Source organism: Cervus canadensis, chromosome 2 (genome assembly GCF_019320065.1).
Source record: "Cervus canadensis isolate Bull #8, Minnesota chromosome 2, ASM1932006v1, whole genome shotgun sequence".
NCBI lineage: Eukaryota > Metazoa > Chordata > Mammalia > Artiodactyla > Cervidae > Cervus > Cervus canadensis.
In genome coordinates this window covers 89190820-89208506 of record NC_057387.1, presented here as the reverse complement: position 1 = coordinate 89208506, position 17687 = coordinate 89190820, and the positions used below count along the sequence as shown (strand labels likewise).

The 17687-nt window shown below is 37.8% G+C and overlaps 1 protein-coding gene across 3 annotated transcripts in view; it reads left to right on the top strand.

Moving 5' to 3' along the window:
• ZFYVE9 (zinc finger FYVE-type containing 9) overlaps positions 1-17687 on the top strand; it is a 176909-nt gene that overhangs the window by 139279 nt on the left and 19943 nt on the right. For all 3 annotated transcript variants that reach the window (XM_043461328.1, XM_043461325.1, XM_043461326.1), the window contains one exon: positions 4379-4483. In XM_043461328.1, coding sequence (XP_043317263.1) covers positions 4379-4483 — 105 coding nt within the window. The remainder of the gene's footprint in view (positions 1-4378; positions 4484-17687) is intronic.

Here is a 17687-nt window from a genome sequence, read left to right as displayed (position 1 = left end):
TCGTGTTCGACTCTTTGCGGCTTCATGAACTATACAGTCCATGGAATTTTCCAGGCCAGAATACTGGAGTGGGTAGCCTTTCTCTCCTCTAGGGGATCTTTCCAACCCAGGGATTGAACCCAGGTCTCCTGCATTGCAGGCAGACTCTTTACCAGCTGAGCCACAAGAGAAGCGCAAGAATACTGGAGTGGGTAGCCTCTCCCTTCTCCAGGGTTCTTTCCGACCCAGGGATCAAACCAGGGTCTCCTGCATTTCAGTTGGATTCTTTACCAACTGAGCTATCAGGGTTTAACATTATAAGGAACTGTAAAATTGTCTTCCAAAATGCCTGCAATGTCTTGCATTCATCAGGTACAAAAGTCTTTTTTTTTTTTTTTTGGTCAACACTTGTTCCTGCCTTAGTTTTTAATTTTTGCGATTCTAATAGAAGTCTAATGGTTTTAATTTTTGTGATTTTAATTTTTATGTTTCCAATGATGAGTGATTTAGAGCATCTTTTAATTTGCTTATTTTGTCTTCTTTATGTCTTTAATGAATGTTCAAATTTTTGCCCATTTAAAAGATATGGTTTTTGTTTTCTTATTGTTGAATTTTGAGAGTATTTCATGTATTCTGCATGTAAGTCCTTTGGTAGATTTGTATCATTTTAAAATATTTTCTTTCAGTCTGTAGATCATCTTTTCATTTTTTAAAATAATGTCATTAATAGAACTGAAGTTTTTAATTTTGTTGAAGTCCAGTTTGTTAATTTTTTATGGGGCATTCTGTTTATATCATATTTAAGAACTTATGGACTAAAACTTAAATCACAAACATTTTCCACTATGCTTTCTTCAAAAGTTTATGGTTTTATGTTTTACATATAGATTTGTGATTCACTTTTAGTTAATTTTTGTTTATGAGGCATTCCTTGAAGTTCTTTTTTTGTCCCCATTTGCATGTCCAGTCATTTCAGTATCACTTGTCATTTACTTGCCTTAGCATCTTTCAGTCAGTCCAGTCGCTCAGTCGTGTCCAGCTCTTTGCGACCCCATGGACTGCAGCATGCCAGGCTTCCCTGTCCATCACCAACTCCCAGAGCTTGCTCAAACTCATGTCCATAGAATTGGTGATACCATCCAACCATCTCATCCTCTGTTTTCCCCTTCTCCCGCCTTCAATCTTTCCCAGCATCAGGGTCTTTCCCAGTGAGTCAGTTCTTCCCATCAGATGGCCAAAATATTAGAGTTTCAGCTTCAGCATCAGTCCTTCCGGTGAATATTCAGGACTGATTTCCATTAGGATTGACTGGTTGGATCTCCTTGCAGTCCAAGGGACTCTCAAGAGTCTTCTCCAACACCCTAGTTCAAAAGCATCAATTCTTCAACATTCAGCTTTCTTATGGTCCAGCTCTCACATCCATAAAAAACCATAATTTGACTAGATGGACATTTGTCAGCAAAATAATGTCTCTGCTTTTTAATATGCTGTCTAGGTTGGTCATAGGTTTTCTTCCAAGGAGCAAGGGTCTTTTAATTTCATGGCTGCAATCACCATCTGCAGTGATTTTGGAGCCCCCCAAAGAAGTCTGTCACTATTTCCATTGTTTCCCCATCTACTTGCCATGAAGTGATGGGACCAGATGCCATGATCTTAGTTTTCTGAATGTTGAGTTTTAAGCCAACTTTTTCACTCTCCTCTTTCACTTTCATCAAGAGGCTCTTTAGTTCTTCTTTGCTTTCTGCCGTAAAGGTGGTTGTCACCTGCATTTCTGAGGTTATTGGTATTTCTCCCGGCAGTCTTGATTCCAACTTGTGCTTCACCAAGCCCGGCATTTTGCCTGATGTACTCTACATATAAGTTAAATAAGCAGGGTGACAATATAGAGCCTTGATGGACTCCTTTCCCGATTTGGAATCAGTCTGTTGTTCCACATCCAGTTCTAACTGTTGCTTCTTGACTTGCATACAGATTTCTCATGAGGCAGGTCTGGTGTTCTGGTATTCCCATCTCTTTCAGAATTTTCCACAGTTTGTTGTGATCCACACAGTCAATGCTTTGGCATAATCAATAAAGCAAAAGTAGATGTTTTTCTGGAACTCTCTTGCTTTTTCGATGATTCAGCAGATGTTGGCAATTTGACCTCTTGTTCTTCTGCCTTTTCTAAATCCAACCTGAACATATGAAAGTTCATGGTTCACATACTGTTGAAGCCTGGCTTGGAGAATTTTGAGCATTACTTTGCTAGCGTGTGAGATGCATGCAGTTGTGCAGTGAGCATTCTTTGGGATTGCCTTTCTTTGGGATTGGAATGAAAACTGACCTTTCCAGTCATGGGGCCACTGCTGAGTTTTCCAAATTTGCTGGCGTATTGAGTGCAACACTTTCACAGCATCATCTTTTAGGATTTGAAAAGCTCAACTGGAATTCCATCACCTCCTCTAGCTTTGTTCGTAGTGATGCTTCCTAAGGTCCACTTGACTTCACATTCCAGGATGTCTGGCTCTAGGTGAGTGATCACACCATCATGGTTATCTGGGTCGTGAAGATCTTTTTTGTACAGTTCTTCTGTGTATTCTTGCCACCTCTTCTTAGTATCTTGTGCTTCTGTTAGGTCCATACTGTTTCTGCCCTTTATTGTACCCATCTTTGCATGAAAAGTTCCCTTGGTATCTCTAATTTTCTTGAAGAGATCTCTAGTCTTTCCCATTCCATTGTTTTCCTCTTTTTTTTTTTTTTTTTTGCTTTGGTCCTGAGGAAGGTTTTCTTATCTCTCCTTGCTGTTCTTCGGAATTCTGCATTCAGATGGTTATATCTTTCCTTTTCTCTTTTTCCTTTAGCTTCTCTTCTTTTCTCAGCTATCTGTAAGGGCTCCTCAGACAACCATTTTGCCTTTTTGCATTTCTTTTTCTTGGGGATGGTCTTGGTCACTGCCTCCTGTACAATGTCATGAACCTCCATCCATAGTTCTTGAGGCACTCTGTCTATCAGATCTAATCCCTTGAATCTATGTGTCACTTCCATTCTATAATTGTAAGGGATTTGATTTCAGTCATACCTGAAAAGTCAATTGATTTTACCAGTGCAGATCTGACTCTTCCTTCATTCTTAACTTCCATCCAAGTTAAATATGAGTGAAGACAGAGCAGCATACTCATGGGTCTCATTTTAGATTCATGACCAGTACCATTAAAGAAGCTCTTGAACCTACCCAGCAATCCTTCCTGGTCCCTAATACATTCCTAACTCCCCATATGACTTTTTGTGTGTGATTTCTTCTCTAATTTCCTGTGCTGCCTCTTCTTTCCTCAGTTTCAGCTGATGACATAACCCCAATTTCTCTGAATGAATAGAAGCAATCAGAGGATAGTTTTCACACAGTTCCATCCAACAACTTACTAGCATCTACACATTTTCTATTCTTAGTTTCCCGGACACCATTCTTTCTCAATTCTTTTCCTGCAGTCTTCTGACTTGCCACCTTCCCCTTCCCATCATATTCTGTATCTCAGTTGGTGGCAGTTCCTGTCTTCTACTTGCCCAAGCCATAAAGTTCAGAATCATCTTTAACTTTTTTTTTTTTTCACATTCCACATCCAACCTAAGGGCGAATATTGTCTGTTTTCCCTTTAAATATATCTAGAATCTGATAACTTCTGACTACCTTTTGAACTGTTAAAATCTTGGCTCAAGTTATCACTGTCTCTTGCCTGGATTGTTTTTATTGTGTTTATCTGATCTCCTTTCTTCTATTCTTGCTCCTTTTCCATCTGTTCTTTACAGAGGAGAAAGTTAGAGAGATCCATTACAGTAGGTCGAAAGCCTTCTCAAAGTAGAGGTCAAGGTCCTTGTGACCTCCAGGACCCTGTGAAATCCAGCTGTGTGCCGTCACTCTGACCTCAACTCCTGCCACTTCTTGCTCACGTTGCTTCAGCCACACTGGGTGTGGTGTATGTGTGTGTTTTAGTGTATAAATGTTCACCGAGTTCCCATCATGTTCTAGGCATTCGGGATATAACGAGAACAAAACAAGTGGTCATCTCTGCTGTCTTGGGAGCTTACCTCACAGGGAGGAGACAGTTAACAAATAAATACAGAAAATGTCAAGTGCTGATAAAGCAGGATAAACATTTAAATGTTTGTTTAATATTGTATAGAAAAGTATATGAAACTTCTTAATCTGCTTCCTTGTGAGAGTTTACAGACTAACTGGAGAGATAGAATACACACAGTGGGGCTTTCATCATGCATTTTCTTATTATTTAAGTGAGTGAATTTATTTATTTAATTCAAAAGTATTTAATTTTGGCATAACTTTTCCTTTGTGCTAATTTTATTACTGTTAATCAATCCTGCTGTTGATGAATTCTTTATTCCACTTCAATCTGCTCTTGCCCAGGACTTTAGAAATTACCAGTATACATTGCCAGTAGTTCAAGGTTTGGTGGTTGATATGGAAGTTCGGAAAACCAGCATCAAAATTCCCAGCAACAGATACAATGAGGTAAGACTTACTGTGATTTTTTTCATAATTGAACATTATGAATGAAGATGAAAAATACATGATTGCATGTAAAACTTTAATGTATTGGCAGTGAAATCAGTTCATAATATTATATGAATTAAATCAGTGTTAGAGAATTTCATAACAGAAAGGAAGATGTTAAATTTGTCTTAGTTTTTGGTTGCGTCATTTGTTGTTTTTTGACCTTTTGGTGCTGACAGTCAACAGATTTGCATTTTGATTGAGGTATAAAAGTCACTTTATAATATTAGTGGTAGGATCTTTTGATTTTTCCCTCTTTTGGTAAGTATATATTATTAACTACCCTTAATGTTTAAGCATAGCTCACCTGTGTAAGTCCCAAAATGATTTTTAAGTAAAATTTTGAAAGCAAATGATTGCATCTCGAATTAAGCTGTATTTTGTAACTAAAATGAAATTGTGCATACTACACATATATTAGCAGAATTATGTAAGCAGTGTTCTTGCCTATTTGCCAAGTGAAGTACTACTTGAATTTTAAAATTTCTTAAAATCAGTTCTGAAGTGCAGACTAGTAATCACTGTGATTTAAAAGAGGAGTTTCAAAACTTAGTTTGATATGTTAAAATTTGTTGTTTTATTAGGCAGGGTAGTAACTCCCCAATTACTTCTTGTACTATTTTTGGTATAAAATAATTTCTTCCTTCCTTCTCTTACTTCCCCTTATTCCTTTCTTTTTTCCTTTCCCATTCTGCCATTTATTCACTTAGTCATTTGTACATTCAGTAAACATTATTTTTGTACTTGATATACACTTAAAATCACAGAAATGTCTTACTGGACTTATAAGCTCAGGGCTCAGTATTATTATGTGGGAAAGACATATTTGAAGAAAACATTTCTGTCTGATGGCTCTTTTCAGGACACTAGAAAATAGTAGTGAGAAAGAGTGCTTAATTTTTTCTGGGTACAATTAGCTGTTGGATAGTCCTACCTTGAAACTATACCAAACTACGTAGAGTCAAATTTTTAAAGAGAGCTATTTTTATGTAATTTGTACCCTAAGTAGTTTTTTAAGCTATGCTTTGAAAGCTTGTTTTATTTCTCATTGAAGTGTTATTATCTATTTCATAGATATTTATTAAATATATTCTGTGATATGAAATACAAAGATGAATTAGACATTATGAATGCTTCTGGGAGCTTATTGTCCAGAAATGAGATGCTGACACACATTGCTATGCCTGATGTTTGCACGATGATGCTTTGTGTTTGGTAATTGGAACTATTTATACAAGTATATCTGTGAAAGCCATGTTGTTGTTGTTTAGTTGCCCAGTGGTATCCAATTCTTTGCAACCTCATGGACTATAGCCTGCCAGGCTCCTCTGTCCATGGGATTTCACAGGCAGGGATACTAAAGTGGGTTGCCATTTCCTTCTCTACGGGATCTTCCCGACCCAGGGATTGAACCTTCATCTCCTGCATTGACAGGAGGATTCTTGACCACTGAGCCAACCAAGAAGCCTGTAAAAGCTATGAGGCCCCCATAATTATTTCAATACTTGACTAAGGACATTCATGACAACTTCCATTCATATTATCTGTCTTTATCTGAATTCTGCCTCCTAACTTTATGGTTGTGAAGTTTCAAAATTTTTTGTTCAAAAGCAGTAACTATATTTCTTGTAATTTATTATATTTAATTTTCAGTAAAGTTTACCAATTGTATATCACTTATTTTCCTTACTTGATTTAGCAGACTCACTTCTCTTCTAATTCAATTTTTGTTTTAACTCAGTGTAATTTTATTTCTTATGATCTTGGACAGTTGTGTCTATTAGTTGGAAAAGTAATTTCATACACAATATTTCATTGTATGTTGTTGTTGTTTAACTGCTAAATTGTATCTGACTCTTTTGCGACCCCATGGACTGTAACCCACCAGGCTCCTGTGTTCAGCTTTTTCACTCTCCTCTTTCACCCTCAAGAAGGCTCTTTAGTTCCTTTTCACTTTCTGCCATTAAAGTAGTATCATCTGCATATGTAACGTTGTTGATATTTCTCCCAGCAGTCTTGATTCCAGCTTGTGAGTCATCCATCCCGGCATTTCACATGGTGTACTCTGCACAGAAGTTAAATAAGCAGGGTGACAATATACAACCTTTCTCAATTTTGAAGCAGTCCGTTGTTCTGTGTCCGGTTCTAACTTGCTTCTTGACCTGCATACAGGTTTCTTGGGAGGGAGGTAAGGTAGTCTGGTATTCCCATCTCTTTAAGAATTTTCCATATGTTGTGATTCACACAGTCAGAGGTTTTCTTATAGTCAATGAAGCAGAAGTATATGTTTTTCTGGAATTCCCTTGCTTTCTCTATAATATAATGGATGTTGGCAATTTGATCTCTGGTTCCTCTGCCTTTTCTAAATCTAGCTTGTATATCTGAAATTTCTTGGTTCACATACTGCTGAAGCCTAGCTTGAAGGATTTTGAGCATTATTTGCTAGCATGTGAAGTGAGTGCAATTGTATGGTAGTTTGAACATCCTTTGTCATTGCCCTTCTTTGGGATTGGAGTGAAAACTGACCTTTTCCAGTCTTGTGGCCACTGGTGAGTTTTCCAAATTTTCTGACATACTGAGTATAGCACTTTCACAGCATCATCTTTTAGGATTTGAAATAACTCAGCTGAAATTCCATCACCTCCGCTAGCTTTGTTCGTAATAATGTTTCCTAAGGCCCACTTGACTTCACACTCCAGGATGTATAGCTCTAGGTGAGTGACCACACCATCATGGTTATCTCATCATTAGGACCTTTTTTATATAGTTCTTCTGTATATTCTTGCCACCTCTTCTTAATCTCTTCTGCTTCTCTTAGGTCCTTAATGTTTCTGTCCTTTATTGTGCCCATCCTAGCATGAAATGTTCCCTTGTTATCTTTGATTTTCTTGGGGAGATCTCTAGACTTTCCCATTCTATTGTTTTCCTCTGTTTTTTTTGCATTGTTCACTTAAGAAGCGCCCCCCACCTTTTTTTTTTAATCCTAGCTATTCTCTGACACTCTGTATTCAGTTGGATATATCTTTCCCTTTCTACCTTGCCTTTTGCTTCTAATATGATAATTTGTAAAAGAGATTTTATAGGTTTTAAAGCAAAAACATGACTTAACCAAAGTAAAATTTTAGAAAACTTAGTTTTGGCAGCTTATATGTAAATTATCAAGAGAGGGGGACTTCTAAGTGTCAACTAAAAAAAAAACAAACACAACATAAAAGTTGAGAATTATGTTTTATTCAGTGGCCTTATTGAGAATACAGCCCAGGTACTTCTCAGATACTTCTGAGGGACTGTTCCAAAGAGGTAAGGGAGGAGGAGCCAGGACATGTAGGAATTTTTGCTGGAAAAAAATTGAACATCAAAAGATTACTGCTAAATGTGAAAAATCCAGACATCTCAGGTTAATGATTTTAGTTCTTTCTAAGTATGGAAAGATGCAAGAGTCAGAGTTCACTGAAATTATTCCTTAGATATTCATTTGAGCCATGTAGGGTCAGTATCCTGTCTTTCTCCCTCCTGATATCCCCTTATCATGGACTGTTGATGTTGGCTATAGTGGTGATGAATTGATGGTAGGCAACATTCATTGTTTACCAGAATGACAGGCAGCATGCTTTGTTTACTGAAATGTCAGACAACATTTTTTTCCATATAAGGAAAGACTTTAAGCTTAGAAAGCTAGAAGGTAGTATTTCTGAAGTAGTAATTTTAATAAATGAAGTAGTCACTGTATATAAATTTTCTAATTTCTTTCATCAAGACTATTCAAAAAAAAAAAAAAAGGCTATTCAAGATCTCTGTTGGTCTAGGTAAAGTTACTCATGTTCTTATGAGACATTATCTTGATCACTGTGTTAAGTAATATCTATTGAGGGTATATTATGTATCAGGCATTATTCTAAGCATATATGTATCTTCACGCTACCTCTATGAAATGAGTAGGGGTAAGTCCCTTGTTACAGGTAAGGATATTAAGGCACAGAGCTAGCAAGTGTTGGAGCTAGAATCAAACCCAGGCACTCTAATTTCAGTGTCACTGTTCTTAAACACTATCCTAAACTGATTTTCATAGACATCAGTTTAATTATTATTTCTGATTGTAGGGCTGATTTTAGGGTCTTTGCAGAGGTAAAGCCCCAATCCAGTATGACCTGTTGTTTAGTCACTCAGTCGTGTCCGACTCTTTGTGACCCCATGAACTGTAGCCTGCTAGGCTCCTCTGTTCATGGGGATTCTCCAGGCAAGAATACTGGAGTGGGTTGCCATGCCCTCCTCTAGGGGATCTTCCCAACCCAGGGATCGAACCCAGGTCTCCCGCATTGCAGGTGGATTCTTTACCTTCTGAATATAAGAAGGGGAAATTTGGACCTAGACATGTATAAAGAGAAGATGACAGGAAGAGACATAAGGAGAAGATGGCTATCTACAAGTCAGGAGCGAGTTCTGAAACAAATCTTTCCTTTTGCAATCCTCAAATGAAACCAGTGCTATTGACATCTTGATTTGGGATTTCTAGCCTCCAGCATTGTGAGACAATAAATTTCTGTTGTTTAAGCCACCACTTAAAGCCATCACAACACACACTAACATACCAGTCTACCTTAAATAGCTAAACATCATGACAAAATATGTGAGGGGAAAAAAGCAAAAACCTAAGAACAATGGGATAGAGAAGGTGAGTCCTATGATTACCCTACCTTACTGTCTGGAGTTAGTTTCCAGGCCATAGTGCAGTTAGAGGGAAGTTAACCTGATCCTAGAGGTCTAGAGGCTCCCTGAGTTGAACAGAATGTAGAGGCCATCATGGCTAGAATTTACAAGACAGATTATGGAAATAAAAGAACTCTGGAGATCTGTAAGAAGTTCCTATTGGGTCTTCAGCTGACTACTAATCAATGCATGTATGTGAGAAAAAACGCTGGAGAGGAGCAGCTAGAACACTTCTCAAAGTTCCAGGAATAATTTATATTCTTACCATCTAGAGTAAGAAAGGGACAAAAAATTTGTAGTGATCAAAGTTGTTCATAAATTTAGTCTGCTCTGATCCTACCTAACAAGCTTAAAATAAAACTTCAACAAGATGAGGGCCTGTACATTCTAAGGCAAGACATGGAAAATATAAAAAACCCAAATCAAACTTCAAGAAACAAAAATGACAATGAGATGAAAAATACACTGGATGAGAATAATGGCAGATCAGACACTGCCGAAAAAAATTAATAAACCTAAAAACAGAATAGAACCATCCAAGGTGAAACACAAAGATAAAAGGCTGGAAAATAAAATGAATGGAGTATCATTGAGATGTGAGAAATGTTGGATGGCTTAACTCTGTAATTGAAGTCCCCAAGAGAACAGAGAAGTGGGTTGACAGAAAAGGTATTCGAAGTATCAGTGATGAAAAATTTTGTAAATTTAGTGAGAAGTATAATCATATAGATTCAAGAAGTTCAATGAACTCCAGCTGCAGGATGAAAAGTATTACATTAAGGAACGTTATAATCATCATCATCAAATTGCTTAACACCAGAGGTAAAGAATCTTAAAGGCAACTAGAGAAAAAAAAATCCACTTTATGTACTGAGTAATGGGTATAAGAATGACTGTAGACTTCTCATTCAAACAGTGCACAAAATCCTTAAGGTACTAAAAAAAAGAAAACCTATCAACCTATAGATTAAAACACCTAAAATAAAATACCCAGGAATAAATTTAAACCAAGGATATAAAGATCAGTACTATTAAAACCATAAAACATTGATGAAGAAAATTGAAGATGATACCAAGGAATAGAAAGATATTCCAGATTTATGGATTAGCAGAATTAATACTGTTAAAATCCATGCTACCAAAAGTGATCTATAGATCTAATGCAATTCTTACCAAAATACTCATGACATTTTTCACAGAACTAGAAGAAATAATCCTAAATCTTATATGGAATCACAGAAGACCTTGAGTTGCCATCCAATCTTGAGAAAAAAAAAAAGGACAAAGCTAGAGGTACAATACTTTTTGATTTCAGACTATAGTACAAAGCTGCAGTCATCAAAATAGAATGGTACTGGCACAGAAAGAGATAAAGATCAATGGAATCAAATAGAGAGCTCAGAAATAAACCCACATACTTAGGTTCAATTAACCTACAATGAAGGAGGCATGATATTTACCGGAGAGAACAGTCTCTCTTCAATAAGTAGTGCTCAGAAAACTGGACAGCAGCTTGTAAAAGAATGAAATTAGAACATTGTCTCACACCATATACAAAAATAAACTCAAAATGGATTAAAGACCTAAATGTAAGACCTGAGACCATAAAACTCCTGGATGAAAACATAGGCTGAACACTAATTTACAGAAAGTGTAGCAATATTTTCTTAGATCTATCTCCTAAGGCAAAAGAAATAAAAGCAAAAATAAATAAATGGGACCTAGTTAAATGTAAGAGGTTTTTTAATAGCAGAGAAAACTATCTCCAAAATGAAAAAACAACCCCCTGAATAGGAAAACACTGATGCTGAAGCTGAAACTCCATACTTTGACCTCCTCATTTGAAGAGTTGACTCATTGGAAAAGACCCTGATGCTGAAAGGGATTAGGGGCAGGAGGAGAAGGGGACGACAGAGGATGAGATGGCTGGATGGCATCACTGACTCGATGGACATGGGTTTGAGTAAACTGCGGGAGTTGGTGATGGACAGGGAGGCCTGGCATGCTGTGATTCATGGGGTCGCAAAGAGTCGGACACGACTGAGCGACTGAACTGAACTGAATAGGAAAAAATATTTGCTAATGATATGACTGATAAAGGGTTAATATTCCAAAATAGATACATGGCTCACACAACTCAATATTAGAAAGGCAAACAACTTGGGGGACTTCCCTGGTGGTCCAGTGGCTAAGACTCCATGCTTCCAATGCAGGGGATCTGGGTTTGATCCCTGGTCAGAGAATTAGGTCCCACATGCTACAACTAAGACCTGGTACAGTCAAATGAATAAAGTAATTAAAGAATAATAACAAATAACTTGATTAAAAAATGGTCAGAAGAGAATGCTCTGGAAGTCCAGTGGTTAGGACTCAGCACTCTCACTGCCTAGGTCTGGGTTTGATCCCTGGCCAGGGAACTAAGATCCTGCAAGCTGCACGATGTAGCAAAAAGAAAAAGAAGGTATGAATAGATGTTCCAAAGAAAGTATACACATGGCCAACAGGCACATGAAAAGTTTCTCAGCATTTCTAATTATCACAGAAATGCAAATCAAAACCTCAGTGAAGAACCACCTCACACTTGTCAGAATGACTATCATCAAAATGTCTATAAATAACAAATGTGGCAAAGCTGTGGAGAAAGGAGGATCCTAGTACAGAGGGGATTCCTGTTAGGGGGCTTGTAAATTGGTACAGCTACTATGGAAAATATTATGGAGGTTCCTAAAAAAACTAAATATAGAATTATCATATGATTCAGCAGTTCCACTCTTGGGTATATATTTGAAGAAAAAGTAATTTGAAAATGTACATGGACCCCAATGTTGGTAGAAGCATAATTTACAGTAACCAAGATACAGAAGCAGCCTAAGTGTCCATCAACAGATGAATGGTATATGTGTATGTATGTATACACAAACACGCTTGCACGTGCAATGGAGTGTTACTCAACCATAAAAAAGAATTTACAACAAAATGAATGGACCTAGAGGATATTAAGCTTACTGAAATAAGTCAAAGACAAATACTGTAATGTTATCACTTACTTGTGGAATCTAAAAGAATAAAACAAGTGAACATAACAAAATAGACTCACAGATGTAGAAAATAAATTAGTGGTTACCAGTGGGGAGAGGGGAATGAAGAGCAGCAAGATATGCATAGGGGAATAAGGAGGTACAAACTAGTGTCTATAAAATAGATAAGCTAGAAGGGTATATTATACAGCCCAGAGAAGTATAGTTGTTATTTTATAAACTTTAAATGCAGTATAATCTATAAAAATATTGAATCACTGTGTTGTACACCTGAAATTAGTATTGTAAATCACCCATATTTCACTTAAAAATAGTGAAAACACAAAGTCCCATTATGAGGTATGAGAGAAGGGGTATCATTACAGGCTCTATAAATAGTAGAAAAACAATAGAGCGTAGTATGAATGCATTTATACTAATCCATGTCCAACTTGGACAAAATGGACAAATTCTTTGAACGTTGACTTTCATACCTCTCTCAAGAAAAAATAGGTAACTTGAATAGCCCTGCATACATTGAAAGAATTGAATTTATTATTGTAAACCTCTTCACAAGGAAAAGCCCGGGTCTAGATATGTTCACTGGTGATTGTTACAAAAGGAAGGACAGAATAACACCAGTTCTATACAAACTCTTAATAAATAGATGAGGAGGCTTTAATTCCACTAGTATCAAAATCAGAAAGAATTTTTAGGAAATGAAAACTGCAGACCTATATCCCTCATAGTTGGTTGCATAAATACATAACAAGTTTTTAGTATATCCAATTCAATAATATACAAAAATTAAGATACTTCATAACTAAATGGGATTTATTCCAAGAATGCTAAATTAATTTATCAATCTGTAACTCAGCATATTAATAGGATAGAAAGGAAAAGCATGTTAAAATAAAAAACTACAGAAATCTCATCTCTCTATATATACATATATATGTGTGTATATATATATCAGCAGTTTAAAATAGAAGTTTTACAGTCTAATAAAGAGAATTTATGAAAGACCTAAAATTAATATGTCCAATGGTGACTGATTGATTGGTTCTTTAAGATGAGGAACAAGGAGATGATGTCTATTCTTGGTTTTGTTAAACATTTCTGGATCTTCTAGCCAATGTAATAAGGGGGGAAAAAACAAAATCAGAGGAATACAGTTGGAAAAAAAAATGTCTTTATTCATGGATAACATGATTATCTACGTAGGAAATCCTGGAGTAGTGTGTGCATGCTCAGTCGTGTTCAACTCGTTGCAGACCCATGGACTGGTAGCCCACCAGGCTCCTCTGTTCATGGGATTTCCCAGGCAAGGATACCGGAGTGGATTGCCATTTCCTACTTCCAGGGATCTTCCTGACCAAGGGATCGAACCCCAGTTCCTTGTGTCTTCTGCATTGGCAGGTGGATTCTTTACCACTTCTTCACCTAAGGAGTTTACAAAATAGTACCAAATCTAATCAATCAGTTTATCAGAGTTACAAGATCATTGTGTAAAAATCAATTGTATTTCTGTATACTAACAATCAGAAGTTGGAATTTAAAAACTATACAATAGCATCATAAATATGATGTATTTAGGGGTAAATTTAACAGATTATCAGCAGTCCCTCTATGTTGAAAATTACAGAACATTGCTAAGAGAAACTGAAGACCCAAATTAATACTATGAGGTATACTATGTTTTTGAATCAGAAGATGCAATATTGTTAAGATGTCATTTGTCCCCAGATTGATTCGTAGCTTCAGTACAATCCCAGTAAACATATCAGCAAGCTATTTTAAAATAGAAATTGAGACACTGATTCTAAAATGTATATGGATATTCAAGAGACCCAGAATAGCTGAGACAACTTTGAAAAAGAACGTAATTCAAAGACTTACACTACCTGATGCTTAAAGCTTATTTTAAAGATATGTTAATCAGGACAATAGTATTTTAGTGTAATATGTATGTCTAGATCGGTAGAACAGAGTTGAGTGATTTCAAGTGCTGTTTATAAGGGTGTATACACATACCAAAATTTGTCAGATTACACACTTTAAATGTGTACATTTTGTCACTTATTTTAAATACGGCTAAAAAATATCACAAAATCTTTCAGGAAATGTAGTGGACATTCAAACTTTCATCACATCACTGGGAGAATAGAACCAAAGAGGTAGCCTCATGTCAGAGTTTCAAGCAAAAAGGAACAAAATTGTGTTGATTCTTTACTAAAAACCAGAGAGAAATAATGTTGGTTGTGATATAATATAAGAATCTATGAAACTGTATATCTATGCAATCCCCAACTTGTATAATTTAGGCTGAATGGCATCTTGAGATTCTTTTTCCCTGAACAGTTCTAAAATAGGAATTTCCGTTTATTTTAGTTCAAAGCTACATATATCCTTCAGAGAATTGTGAAGTTACAAAAGCATAATTTTAAAGGTTCATTGTAGCACAAGCACGAACAGATGGTCCTAAAATCTGCTGGAGGAATGTTTTATTTTTTGGCCTTCAAGGAATACATTTCTTTTCTCTTAGGGAGAAGGAACTAATAGTCTTCTTTTCAAAAGAATGAAGGGAGTTGGTGAAAGGTGCTCTGGAAAATGGGGCAGAGGAAAGAGGTGCTGTCCATTGACTGTTAGCATAGCTGTTCCTCGTGTTATACATGGAAGACAGTGTTTAACCTCAGGTTGAATGAAAATACAAGGATCCCCCAGGAGCCCTGGCTGTTACCTCTCCAGTGACTGCAGCAGGAGCTGAACACTGCATGTTCACAGTAAGATTGTCTTTACCCCTCCTCCCCCATGTCCCTGCATGCCCAGTGATAGGGGTGAGCCGTGGCTTCAGAACGTTATTTCTAGCTAAGCCCCTGGGTTTCCCTATCTCCTAGCTCTCCCAAGGTTGCTGCTACTTTTAACGTTGAGGCCACCAGCTCTAATCTCATTGTGTTCAAGTACCGTAAGAAACCCTGGTCTCCCTCCACATCCCTCATCTCCCCAAATTTAATTTCTGTCTCTGTACATCCACCTTTCTGACCCCATTTTTCACTCATCTTGAAAAACTCAATGGCTCAGTCCCTGTGAGTTTTATTTGTCTCTGTCCACTTCCTTGTTGACCTAGCCAGTCCCTTGGGTTTAAATACAGCCTCCTGATGTCTTCCAGATATCTTCCTTCAACCTGACTCTTCCCTGTTTTATAGACTTGAGTGTCTTTTTTAAAAATTAATTAATTTGTTTATTTACTTATTTTGTTGGCCATGCCACCTGGCTTGCAGGAGTATCTCAGTTCCCTGACCAGGGATTGAACCCATGCCATGGCAGTGAAAGCCTGGAATCATAACTACCAGGCTGCCAGAGAAGCCCTCAACTTGAGTTTCTTATTGCTTACTTTGACATCTCTAGTTTTTTTAGGCATCTTAAGCTTAGCATGTTCAATTCTGAACTCCTGATCTTCCCTCAGAATTTCCTCTTGCAGTCTTCCCTAAATTAATGGCAGTGCCATCCTTCCATTTACCAGGCCCAAAACTTTGGAGTTGTCTTTAAGTCTTCTTTCATATCCTAAGTCGAACCTGTTGTTCTGTGTTCTGCTGGCTCTACCTATCTAGATCCCAGCCACCTCTCAACCCTTGGGCCAGTCTTGGTCAAAGGTAATCTTGGATTTGTGCGGTAGTCTCCTAACTGGTCTTTGTCGGCAGCCTTTCCCCCATCCCTTTATTCTCAACACAGCAGCCCAAGTGATCCTGTTAAAACTAAGTCAAATCATGTCACTCTTCTGCTCAAAATTCTTCAAAGATCTTTCATCCCGATCAGAACTATACCTGAAGTCTTCTATACCATACGTTCCCCTTAACCCACTACCTGTTTAGCCTTACTTCTTATACTTCTCCCTTTTCAGTCACACTGTCCCTAATTGATGTTCCTTGAAATTGTCTGGCTTGTAACATGCTGCAGCCACACAGCCACTGAAGCAGCTGCTCTAAGTGCCTGTAGGGCTCCAGGCCCTTCCCTGGGTGGTCCCGTGGCTTTTCCCTCTCTTTTCAGTAAGAGCCCTCCTAAGTATCCAGGATTAAGTGGCACTTGCCAGTACTCCTAGTCATCCTGCATGCCTTATTTTCTATACAGCACTTATCAGTGTCCAGCATTTAATGTATGTTACTTCCCCCCCCCTTTGCACACAAGAACATGAGCTCTGTGAGGTGAGACTGTTCAGTGCTGAGTGAGCCGAGTGCTGACACAGTGCCTGGTGCACACTAGGTGCTCGTTTGCTACACAAATGAGTGAAGGTTCGTGGTTCATGATATGTAGATCCATAGGCCTGGAAGGTGGCTGCTAGCTTCTCCACACAAGGGAACCGCAGCTAATTAGAAGGACAGATATTTGTATCTTCCGTGCAGCCATGAAATTAAAAGACACTTACTCCTTGGAAGGAAAGTTATGACCAACCTGGATAGCATATTAAAAAGCCGAGACATTACTTTGTCAACAAAGGTCTGTCTAGTCAAGGTTATGGTTTTTCCAGTGGTCATTTATGGGTGTGAGAGTTGGACTATAAAGAAAGCTGAGTGCCAAAGAATTGATGCTTTTGAACTGTGGTATTGGAGAGGACTCTTGAGAGTCCCTTGAACTGCAAGGAGATCCAACTAGTCAATTCTAAAGGAGTTCAGTCCTGAGTGTTCATTGGAAGGACTGATGTTGAGGCTGAAATTCCAATATTTTGGCCACCTGATGCAAAGAGTTGACTCATTTGAAAAGACCCTGATGTTGGGAAAGATTGAAGGCAGGAGGAGAAGGGGACGACAGAGGCTGAGATGGTTGGATGGCATCACCAACTCAATAGACATGAGTTTGGGTAAACTCCGGTAATTGGTGATGGACAGGGAGGCCTGGCATGCTGCGGTTCATGGGGTTGCAAAGAGTCAGACACGACTGAGCAACTGAACTGAAACATCTCCAGGAAAGGACATTCCTCCACCTGTCCTATTGTCATTCAACTCAGTGTTGCTTTCTCAGTTCTGTGTCTCTTCCTTCACTTATGCTTTTTTTCTTTATCCAAAGTGTTCTTCCTCTGTACCTGATTTCATAGCCAATTCAAATGTTAAACCCTTTAGGAAACCTTAATTCTCCATTCTCCAGACAGTATCACTCCTTTTTGCCTTCCTCTGTTTCCCATCTTTCTTTTTCTTTTTTGACCTGCAGCGCTTGCAGGATCTTAGTTCCCTTACCAGGGATCAAACTCAGGCCCCAGCAGTAAAAGCACTGAGTCCTAATCACTTTACCAGAAGGGAATTCCTCTAGAACTGTATTCTTTAATGGTGTTTGTGATTGTGTGAATGTTAGATTCTGCGGGTGGGAAACAGGGAAAAAAAGCTCATGTACGTTTCACCTGGTATGCTAAAATGATTCTTCTAAGATAAGAGCACATAGAATTTAGC